Source organism: Mixophyes fleayi, chromosome 4 (genome assembly GCF_038048845.1).
Source record: "Mixophyes fleayi isolate aMixFle1 chromosome 4, aMixFle1.hap1, whole genome shotgun sequence".
Lineage (NCBI taxonomy): Eukaryota > Metazoa > Chordata > Amphibia > Anura > Limnodynastidae > Mixophyes > Mixophyes fleayi.
This window is the reverse complement of record NC_134405.1, coordinates 2,264,741-2,276,705: the sequence shown is the minus strand read 5'-3', so window position 1 is coordinate 2,276,705 and position 11,965 is coordinate 2,264,741. Positions and strand designations below refer to the sequence as shown.

Genomic DNA, 11,965 nt, shown 5'->3' with positions numbered 1-11,965 from the left:
ATAGTTTTGCTGTAAAGTGAAGAACTTCATCCAAACTATTAACTGCACATAGGAGCACTCATCAGTAAAGCACAGCGGCGGATCGTGTGGGACCCCATAGAGGGACTCCCTGCACTTAGCAACAATATAAATTGCTCTGACAGAGAGAGAGAGAGAGAGAATGATGGAGGGAGGGATGGAAAAAAGAAAGAGAGAGAGAGGGGGAGAGGAAGGGAGAAAGTGAGAGAGAGAGAGGGAGAGAAAGTGAGAGAGAGGATAGAGGAGTGAAAGGAAGAGATTGAGAGAGACGAGAAGAATGGAGAGAAGGTAAAGAGACTGAGGAGAAAATAGAGGAGAAAATAACAAAGAAGGTGGAAAATGACAGTGGTGTGCAGAGTATCACTGGTATCAATTTCACTTTGAAATACATGTATTCTAGTTATGATGCTGATAAAAACTGTTGTTCCAGCCCTGTAACTGTCGGACCATCCTGACGTCCATCACCGGTTCCTGATGCTTTAATGCTGCATTGAAGCTGAGACTATGTTACCATGGAATTATCAGCAGACCAGTAATGGACGTTATCTGCCGCACTCAGGTCATCATTTCCCAACCCAGCATGAGGCAGGATAATACCCTCCCAATCATATCCACTAATACAAAGGATATGTGAGGCCCTTTTATTATTCTACATCATCATCCTCACGAATTATTTATATCAATATTTCATCACAATAAGTCATGTTTTCTCTACATCAGGGCCACAATTTCTAACCCCTGGGCCCATATAGTCCATCTACACTAAGTGGAACAATATAAACCACATAGTTAGAGGAATATTCCACCAATGCAGGTATCACGTCCTGAAATAGTCTTCTGCTAACCTTCAGAAAGTCCATCTAGCTACTAACCCACCTACTATCCAGGCACAGTGCATAATGGTGAGCTGTGTTCCAGGAAGTCACTGCCACCGTGTCCTAGTTTAAGCAGAGAAGGTCATGTGTCCAGTGTAGGACAATACCAGCAGAAGATGATACATGTACCATGGTCCAGAGTGTCGCTAGTGGCTCGATGTGACCTATAAAGCTTAGTCCCTACTTACGCATCTAGACACACCTAGAGCCCTCACTCACACGTGTCCTTATTTACCATCTTTATGTTTCCTATTATTACAATAAGGAGATGTAGCATGTTGTAAAATCTTTATTATTTTTCTGTAGTAACAGTATAAAGAGTAATAAAGTATAATATACATAGACATGTTATACATACTCTGATATATACATTCACCTATATGTACAAGGGTCAGGTGTGAGGTCTGCCTCGGAGTTCTATAGAAATACCACAGTATAGAAGGAGTTAGACCGGTTTCTGGAGACATCTGTCACACCTGATTACACGATAACAGTGAAGGGAGCGTCGTTGTTTAATTCCCCCGAAGGTTTCTATAACCGGTCTATCGTGTGTGCTTATAACAGCCGTACTGGAACACTTCAATCTCTCGTACCCTCACATGTCATTTATAATACTCATTAGTAATATCCGGTAAAATGAATTACCCTAATTGTCCCAAACCATAAACCACGATAATAATGTTCCATCCGGCGATGTCTGTAAAAAAAAACATTTCAAATACTGCTATACATCAATGTATAATGGCTACAGGCACTGCAGAACTTTGACGCACCAACCCTCTATGGGTTCACTCTGCGCTTGTAACAGCCTCTTCTCCTTGGAATCATGTAGCCAGCCACAAGATGGAGGGAGAAGTTATGCAAAGTCCAAGATGGCAGCTCCATCTCTACATTGCATCATAGAATGACCAAATCCAGCAGCAACTTGCGTAAGCATGACGGCATTGATAAGACTCGGATAAAACTTGGATGATGCCAATCCAAAGATGGTGAGTCTCCTAAACAGAAGCATCCCAACTTTTAACGTCTTCTGCCCCATCTCACCAAGTATCGGAGCAGTTCGTTCCCATGACTGTCAATCCTCTATCATTCGATCATGATTCAGTTCGAGGATCCAGAGATCATCATAGGATTAAATCATGTTAGACACCCTTAGACTGTTCTGAGTCTGGTATAAAGAGACGACCAGCGTCCCAAGACTTCCACGTGGTCTCTAAACAGACTGCAACATGAGGTTTTCTTCTCGTCCATTGCCATAGTCTTCCTAGGATGAAAAATGGCACCAACGTCCCCACAATCTGAACACTGAGCTACAGGGCTTAGCTCCTCCTCGGTCTCCACATAAAAGGAAACTTTGTTCAGTCGCTGAGGAAAGAATCTTCAAATGGAAAATGGCAGCAGTCCTATCACTGAGGCATCATGCGTCTTAGGACATAGCGGGAAGCGGCAGCCAGGTTCCACTGACATTTTTCCAGGATCCGCCGACATTCCTCCTTACTGTGGCGGCTGACATTGTACAGCTGTTCCACCTAGAGGGGAAAGAGGGAATAACAGGTGTCAATACGCAACAGGTCATTTACAAAGTAAGAAATTCCTGCTATGTATTTCATAATTAGCTTTCAGCCCAATGTGTGCATGAATTTGCGCAAGCTTCTAGATTAGCGCTGATAGGTTTGTGGCCCCTAAGCTTCGAACACACAAAAGTCCCCCATGTAATATTAACAATTCTGGTGTCCCCTAACTCTCAGGACACATGTAATACAGACTGTCCCGGTGTCCTCTCACTCTCAGGACACATATAATAAATACAGTCCCAATGTCCCCTCACTCTCAGGACACATATAATACAGACAGTCCCGGTGTCCCCTCACTCTCAGGACACATATAATACTGACAGTCCCGATGTCCCCTCACTCTCAGGACACATATAATAAAGACAGTCCCGATGTCCCCTCACTCTCAGGACACATGTAATACAGACAGTCCCTATGTCCCCTCACTCTCAGGACACATATAATACAGACAGTCCCGATGTCCTCTCACTCTCAGGACACATGTAATACATACAGTCCTGATGTCCTCTCACTCTCAGGACACATGTAATACAGACAGTCCCGATGTCCCCTCAATCTCAGGACACATGCAACACAGACAGTCCCGATATCCCCTCACTCTCAGGACACATGTAACATAGACAGTCCCGATGTCCCCTCACTCTCAGGACAAGTGTAATACAGACAGTCCCGATGTCCCCTCACTCTCAGGACAAGTGTAATACAGACAGTCCCTATGTCCCCTCACTCTCAGGACACATATAATACAGACAGTCCCGATGTCCTCTCACTCTCAGGACACATGTAATACAGACAGTCCCGATGTCCCCTCACTCTCAGGACACATGTAATACAGACAGTCCCGATGTCCCCTCAATCTCAGGACACATGCAACACAGACAGTCCCGATATCCCCTCACTCTCAGGACACATGTAACATAGACAGTCCCGGTGTCCCCTCACTCTCAGGACAAGTGTAATACAGATAGTCCTGATGTCCCCTCACTCTCAGGACACATGTAACACAGACAGTCCCGATGTCCCCTCACTCTCAGGACAAGTGTAATACAGACAGTCCTGGTGTCCCCTCACCCTCAGAACACATGTAATACAGATAGTTCTGATTAATCCTCTTAAAATTAATTTAAGCCATAAATGAGGTGAAGTTGGGCAGTGGTTTAGGAGGGGTAATAATTCGGAGGAGGTTGGACTATTGATGTGTTGTTTACATATTTGTACAATGAGCCCGCTCAGATAATTAATGTGTTCTCTCGTTTCTATAATACATGAGGCACTTTTGTGTCTTTGAAACTTTTATTACATTGGTAAAAGTGCATCAAGAAATACAATTCCCCACAGAAGTGCAACTGGAAGATGGAAGATAGGTCACCTTACAAGCAGAGAGATGAGGTCTGGTCTGACTGTTCCTTTGCAGGAAGTAAAATGAGAAACACCTCTCCCTAAATGTGTCTCCTCCACCCCTGGCAGCTCATTTAAATGACCCCATTCTACAAATGAAATCTTGTTTTTCCACCTGACTGTTAATGTAGGTCCATTGGTGCCTAATATGCACTATGCAAGGAACATCTCCGATCTACCCAACTTCTCCCTTAAGATGATGGATACTCCTGCGCACCCACAAACAACTCCATCTTAACCCACAAATCTATACAACTACCTATAATAACCTGTGGTTGGCGCAAAAGTAGGAAAGCAGTGTGATAAAACCCCAGTTAGGCTGTAGGATTGAGCTTTTGTGAAGTAGCAAATCACCGTTACCAAATATAGGGATCTGGAGAGTTCTAGATGGCCTCACCTTTAAAGCCTGGACAGCACGCGTGACATCCCCACCATAAGCTCGCAGAGCCTCTCTGCTCTCTTCCGTCGTCACACCGTGCACTCGTTCCTCCACCTGAAGAACACACACATAAGAATATATAGAACATTGTCCAATGGAAGGGAGTCAGGGAATACACCCTGGATGTATATATAATATATATATATATAGAAAGCATCAGGGATCCCTCAGGGAACTTGTATTTTTTACCACTAGTGGAAGCAGCCAAGTGGATTATTCCTCAGCTGAGGGGAAATGAAAGATCAGCCATACAATGGAACCATAAAATAAAAACCAATTAGCCCTTTTTTGAAACATCTCTCATCGATGGAAGTACCAGCGTTTATACCCAGTATAAAAATATTTTTAACTGATAACAAATCCTATTTGATACAAAGCTGTTTTCAAAATGAGGATATTAACCTCATGTTTACGCTACTGGTAAAGGTAACTGTAGCAGGGGAATATAGACATGCTTGGGATAGACATAAGGCTGTCTTAAATATGAAAAAAGTTGGGTTATCAGGGATAAAAAAATATGCAGAGGTGGACTAGATGGACCTAATAGTTCTCATTCGCCATAAATTCCAGGTTTCTCAGTTTCTATATAATTTTTAATTTTAGTAGCATAAAATGCATTTAATAACCTCCAGGCCACCAGTTCTCCTCACCTCTTTCAGCTTTCTCTGTAAATCACTCTCTCCAGCTCCTCCTTTTTGTCCTGATGTCTTTACATCTGGTGTTAAGCGAGGGACCATGATCGAATCCCCTCCAAACAAAATTGGAGAAGAAGAGAACTTCTCTTTGTTAGATCGGGTCATCTGCTGTGCGGGGTAGTCCATGCTTGGCAAGGCAAGAAACCTGTCCTTGGCAGTAGGTGGTTTTGGTTTTGGAAAAATTTGGGGGCGAATATTTCCAAGGATTCGTCGTGGGGGAAGGTCGCTCATTCTTCTTGGAGATGGCTCGCGGGTTGGTGAACTCTCCAGATCTCGCGTATGGTTTCTGGATGGAGGATGATTTTGCTGACTGCTTTGAGGACCAAAGTCAGAGAGGGACTCAAGGCTTTTGGAGAGACCTGTGGTTGGAAGACAGAGGTTGGTGAAATGTGAGAATACAGAAAACAGAGTGCAGGGTATACAAAGACATGTAAAATAAATATAATATCTGTTATGAAATATTTGTCTGCAAATAGCTTGTAGGAACTCGGGGATAAATGTTTCAAGATGAGAGTTTTATGGCGCATTTGAAAAACCAATCAGATTCTAGCTATCATTTATTTAGTACATTCTGCAAAATGATTGCTAGAATCTGATTGGTTGCTATAGGCAACATCTCCACTTTTCAAACCCGCCGGAAAACTCTCAGCTTGATACATTTACCCCCGGATGTAGAAATATAAGAAAAGAGGAAACCTATCAGAGTCATGAGAAGGATAGCATAGCAACATCCTAAGAATGGACACTCACGTTGCATGCGGAGTAATTTCACTCCTCCATTACCAGGTCCTGCTCTCCGCGGAGCTTCCTTCCCTCTGTTCCTTCTCCTGGAAAAAAAATTCAAAGTCATAAGAACGATGGTGGAGGATAATGGGGCTATTACCATAACATCTAGGAATCAAAAAAACACTTACTCATTGCCTGCTTCCACCTCTCCAAGAGACAACTTCCCCAGATTGCTGGACAAGTGCACAGGGCTCCGTAACTGAGCTAAATCCTCTGAGCAAATAACAGCTGAAGGAAATTGCCCCACCTTCAGAGTCCTGCGGTTCTGCCCTCTCCACAAATGAGAGTCTGGCCTAGAAGATGAGAAAAAATAGAAACTGTGTTATGAATGTACATTCAGTGGCAAGAAGACCAATTCAAAGACAACAAGGATGCTGTATCATCTATAACAGATGAATATGGGACTAGAATATGGCATCTGATGGTTTGGGAAACTAATAATTGTCTCTTAAAATAATCCAGAGCTCTCGCAATGAAAATTGTCTTGATAGACTTTGTCAGGGATAATGAATTGATTAGTATTTACCCAGAATCAATGATGGTAACAATGTCCCCAACATCCAGCCGCAGCAACGTAGGGTCAGTAACTTCCTGCTGAACTCTGACCTCTTGTGGTCTCACCTTTAAAGAGGGGAGAAGAAAGTATTATGGGTGCAGTCCAGGGAACAAGAGATAAGTGTCCAGGTTAGGACTCCTGGACACAATAGAATAGCACAGATATGTTTAGAGTTCAGGAAATAGATTCCCAAAAGAGACACCTCCCAGACACATTAGATATAACAGAAGAGTATAGGTAGAATGTGGCCATAATCATCATCATCATTTATTTATATAGCGCCAACATATTCCGTAGCGCTTTACAATTGGGGACAAACGTAATAAACTAATAAACAAACTGGGTAAAACAGACAAAGAGGTGAGAAGGCCCTGCTCGCAAGCTTACAATCTATGGGACAATGGGAGATTGACACATGAGGTTAAGTATACATTTTGCATCTTGGCCCAGCCAGACTGCAAAGGTAGGGTGACTATAATAGAGACCTTCCAGAATTATTAGAGATAACAGAAGACTATAGGTGGAAGGTGGCCATAATAGAGACCTCCCAGAAACATTACAAATAACAGAAGAGTTTAGGTAGAAGGTGGCCATGTGAGAGACCTCCCAGACACATTAGAGATCACATCAGAGTTTAGGAAAGAGGTGTTCTTGATATACATCAGAGTTTTTCGCTCACCTCTTGCAGTATGGCCATAAGACTGTTGAAGTTTGGACGGTGCTCTGGTTTGCCCGCCCAGCATTTCATCATAACAGAGTAAAAAGCTTGAGGACAATCATCCGGACGTTCGAGACGCTCGCCCTCCCGGTCAATTTTATGTAATATCTGGTAAGATAGAGAGTGTTACAAGTCTACTCTGGCACAGGAGACAGATGGTTAATGCTATGTTTCCAGCAATGTACCTGTCGGCCGCTCAGACCCAACCAGGGCTCCTGTCCATAAGTAAACATCTCCCACAGGGTGACTCCAAACATCCACACATCAGATGGGTGGGAGAATGTCCCAATCTTTAAACTCTCAGGCGAACACCTAACAGGTAAAGTGAATACAATGGATTATAAGAGATTCTGGATTGTCAGGTAAACCCTCAGCATCTTGCACCTCCCTCCATGAGAATAATCCAACCCACTGTACCCCCTATGTTTCCCTCACCATGCAAAGGGTATCTTGCGGTGTGCAGACATGATGTAATGATCATTGTGACCAGCAAGAGCCCTCATCAGGCCAAAATCACCGATCTTTACCACGTCTTCACTGGTCATCAGAATGTTCCGAGCAGCAAGGTCTCTGTGAATGAATTTATGCGACTCCAGGTAGCTCATCCCTGATGCAATCTGCAAGGAGTACGACCAAAGGAGTGGCAGAGGGAACGAGCCATATCGAGAACGAAGGGTGTCATGGAGAGATCCAAGTGGTGCCAGCTCTGTAACCTGTGGAAGCGAGAGAGGGCAAATTACTCTTTTCTGTTTGTGTCTCATAGTTCCTTCTCTCTGTGTAACCCTGTAGAGGTCGAATCACCCCCTTTCCTTTCTGTGTCACTCTACCACCCTTCAAGGGGAGGGACAGACTCTCACACCCTCTTTTCTCTGTTACTGTGTTACCCTGCAGAGGGAGGGACACAGAAAAGGGAAGACTATGCCCCCTCCTCTATACCCCTGTAAAGAAAGCAAGTTACTCACCATTTTCAGTGGTTGAGCCAGAACGACCCCATACAGGCGTATGAGATGTGGATGGTCCAAGGCATACATTGAATTTACTTCCTGCAGGAAATCTACAAGAGCCTCTGGGTCAGACCCGGCATCTGTGCGCAGCGATTTTACTGCAACATTTACCTAAAGGATACAGGATGGACATTCTATATAAATAATATTTCATATAGGAGCTTGGGAATAAAGCTAGAATAATTGGCACCGCAAGGGGAATAAATATGTTCCAAAACATTGGAGATGATGGAGGAAATACAGATAATATGCAATCATTGTCAATATTACTCACTATTCTCCCGCTTGGTACTCTCCACTCTCCTCTCCTGACCACCCCAAAACAGCCATCCCCCAGTCGTTCTAACAGACTCAGGTCTCGTTCATTGATCAGACACTTCAGGGAACAGTCGGTGTCCCCACGTGAGGAGATAGATGAAGGTGATGTTGAGAGAGCGGGTTCTATGGGGGATTCTGGACTTTCGGGACCTCTTGTTGAGAACATCTTTGAAGAAGGTAAAGAAGAACATTAGTGGCAGTCGATAATCTGATATAGATAAAGCCCTGATCTGCTCATTAATGGTGAGCAAAGGAAGCATGCACAATGAAAAGTGATAAAAGTGCAAATTAATTATTTAGGTCACTCTTTGGTGTCACCCAAAATTTACATAAAAAGGGTCATATACAAATACAATAATACTGATGCACATTTTTACAAGAAATACATCCACTTTCCACTTTCCGTTGTGCCACCCAGCAACCTGTACAGATGGGAGCGGAAATAGGTGAATAGCATCTCAAAACGGCATATTCGCTGTGGGGGCAAATCCCTGCAGCTTTGTGATTGATACTAAAGTGTTTTTCCTATTGATTGTGATGTCACAGAACACAATGCATTAATGTGTATGTAGCTGATCTAAAGAACTCAACGAGCCAATCATAGATCATACAGCAGTTCCTATCTGTGCTGGCAAACTCAATGTTGATGTTCTGACCTCAGAATGCTCTCTGCAAAGGAAACATGTGGCCCCCAGGTCAAACCATGGGCCCCTGAAAAATACTGTGTATATAGTAGATACATCCCATGTGAGGATTTAATGAGCTATATGTAATTACCATGTTACTAATAATGAATAAACAACAGGTATATTCGACAACAATCAGTGAAATAGCTCCACCCGAAACCTCACCCACAGCCGCGTGAGTCAGCTGTGTAAAGATGCCAGGACACCACTGATTACAAAGTTCACTTTCAGCAACTCGTAAAGTTTGATTCATTTTAAGCAGTGATATCACAGGGATCTGTCATCTGTCTCATCACCTTGAAGTCAGATAATAACATACACAGCCTACACACAAGCACTATACACATGACACCAAACCTGCCATGGGCACAGTCATACTTGTTCACAAACGTGATGAAGCCCAGTCTAAATGCCGTGTTGTGAAGCTGTCCAAGATGTCAGCACATGCGATGGTGCAAGTTTGCTCCACAGCATGAGTTGGCGGATCACGTGTGTTCCTTGCTAAGCATGGAATATTATTTTTATAACCTAGTCACCAAAAAGTATTTACCTGGGTGGAAACTAGGTATAAATCCCCTCTTCCCCCACAAGGACCAGAAATTGCAAAAAAAAAATGTGCAGTCCATACATTAGGCTTAATAGGTCCCAATATAGTATTTACACACACACGGCTCTGCAGACATATTAAAGGTATCTTACCTTGTACATCCAGGATTTTGGGCGCACTGGAGGCCTTCTCCGCTTTAGAGCTTCAAAAAGTCTTCTCTGTCCTGAAACACATAAATACACAAGAAAGAGGAGGTCAGAAGAACATCGCAACATCTCAAGTACACATTTCCTTTCCATGACTAAATATAAAACTTGGAGATTCCCCTCGATAGAGATTATTTTCCTGTTTCTGGGAAATTAAATAGACCACGGGCTCTGATACAAAGAGTCTCCACCTATATCTTAGATGAAGGGAGGAGAGCACGAGGTCATTAGAGAAATTGTGATGCTCATGACAAATTGCAGTTGGTGGGATTCATGAGGTTATGAGCATAGACCATAAAGTGTGACTTCAGGAGCCCATGGGATGTCCACTTAGGGTGAAGAGATTGTGGGTAACTGGGAGAAGTGTGTGCGTGTGTGTGGGGGGGGAATAAGTTATTTAAAGCTCCGAGGGGTTTTAAAGATAAGAGTTCAGAGGATGTTGCCAGTTCATCATTGGGTGGACAAAAGAGTCAGGAGGAAAGCCACCATCAGTGTTGAAGGGTAGAAGATAACGTGTTGCCACCAATTAGTCATTGCACATGCTGAAGATGGTGGATAGAAAGAAAAATATCTAGAGAATTAGGAAGTGCTCACTATGAGATGAAACTGGGTAATAAACAATTGGATAGGACTATCCATAAACTGAATGACTGAGGAGTTACAGATACACATACACTTCATTCCACACTCAATGGTGACCTCATTCCACCACGAACCAAAGTCAGCTGCGGATGAGACAACAGGAGACACATGCGACACGTGAGAGGTGTACAAGACAGGAAATAAACAGAAGAGGGTTCATGTAACATACATAAACCAGTCACTTTCCTATGGGAAGCACTTTCCTTCCTTACTGCCAATCACCCTCCACCCCAGTCCTATATTGCTTAAAAAGATGAGATAGGTGGGAATTCCAACACCAAAAATAAGAAAGGACCATTTATCATGAGAATAATTCTATAAAGTACAGAATATAGACTTTCATATTGAAATCCATCTGGGTTTCTGGTATTAGAATGTCACAGTTGTTAATATCATAGTAGAAGACAGACTCCTGTTTGCAGGATTACACGTCCTATTACAATTTGTCAGAGTAAGTTCTCAGATCCCAGCATTACACCCTGTATTCTGGTCTGAAGGCGAAAGAGGTCAGACCCCAGTGTTCAGGATAATATCCCTTATTCCAGTCTGATGGAGAAAGGATCAGAGCCCACTATCCAAGATTCTACCAATATTCCATTCTGACCAAGAAAGTGATAATACTTCAACCATCAGAATTTTACCCTTATTCCAATCTGCATTGAAAACAGTAATCTGTGGAGGTGATGGATCTCCAAAGCTTGAAATAATCAAGTTAGAAGCAAATACATATTTTCACAATATATAAGATCAGCCATATAATGTTCATACGTAGTAATTCTCTTACCTGGTCTGCCCATGCCAATCTGATCCAAATCAAAAGGTTTAACAAAATCAAAGTGTCCCGGTCGTGTTACGTTCAGCTCATCCCGGATCCTGGGGTAAAACTGATCCAATTGCAACTCCCGAAGGAGGGCGAGAAGCCAATCGGTCCCTTCCTCTGTCACCATTTCAGCACCTGCTTTGAAGGAGAAGTAAGTGAGGACCTCGCAGGAACACGTCTTCAGTGACTGTGGTTGGAGCTCTGTAACTTTGCAGAGATTTATGGTGACTGACACCAAGCCACTTGCTCTTGTGGTTTATCTGTGTCGACACACCGTGTCCTAACTCTCTATAAACACATGTGTACAGTCAATACATCCGCTGCAGTGTATACACACAATACAGAATGTGAAACATCCGGAGGATGAGCTCTGTGGCTTAGCTCTTATTCTACCCCACACAGAACAAACCACGCCTGCTGTCTGTACTGCACCTAATGTTCATTCTCACGTGTGGGAAGTACTGGAAACAGCATGTCCTGGCAGGAAAGGAATGAGGAAGATGTGAGGAGGAAATCAACACATACACATATATTAATCACATGAACTACACAACCTGAGATACAGAAACATTATAAACAGACCTGTACTATGACATAAGACCAACCAGAGTTCAATACAGAGACATAGATCCTACAACAGTCCAATTCATAGACATAGATCCTACAACAGTCCAATGCAGAGA

The 11,965-nt window shown here is 43.1% G+C and overlaps 1 protein-coding gene across 1 annotated transcript; it reads right to left on the bottom strand.

Moving 5' to 3' along the window:
• Nucleotides 1–1,169: 1,169 nt before the first annotated feature.
• On the bottom strand, nt 1,170–11,676 carry TNK1 (tyrosine kinase non receptor 1). Its single transcript, XM_075206133.1, has 13 exons — nt 11,247–11,676; nt 9,767–9,837; nt 8,338–8,547; nt 8,022–8,174; nt 7,495–7,772; nt 7,245–7,371; nt 7,021–7,167; nt 6,312–6,406; nt 5,914–6,078; nt 5,750–5,826; nt 4,955–5,358; nt 4,263–4,358; nt 1,170–2,422 (listed from the first exon to the last, which is right to left on the bottom strand). The coding sequence occupies exons 1-13, from the start codon at nt 11,407–11,409 to the stop codon at nt 2,300–2,302; spliced, it is 2,109 nt and encodes a 702-aa protein (XP_075062234.1). The 5' UTR covers nt 11,410–11,676; the 3' UTR covers nt 1,170–2,299.
• Between the last annotated feature and the right edge of the window lie 289 nt (nt 11,677–11,965).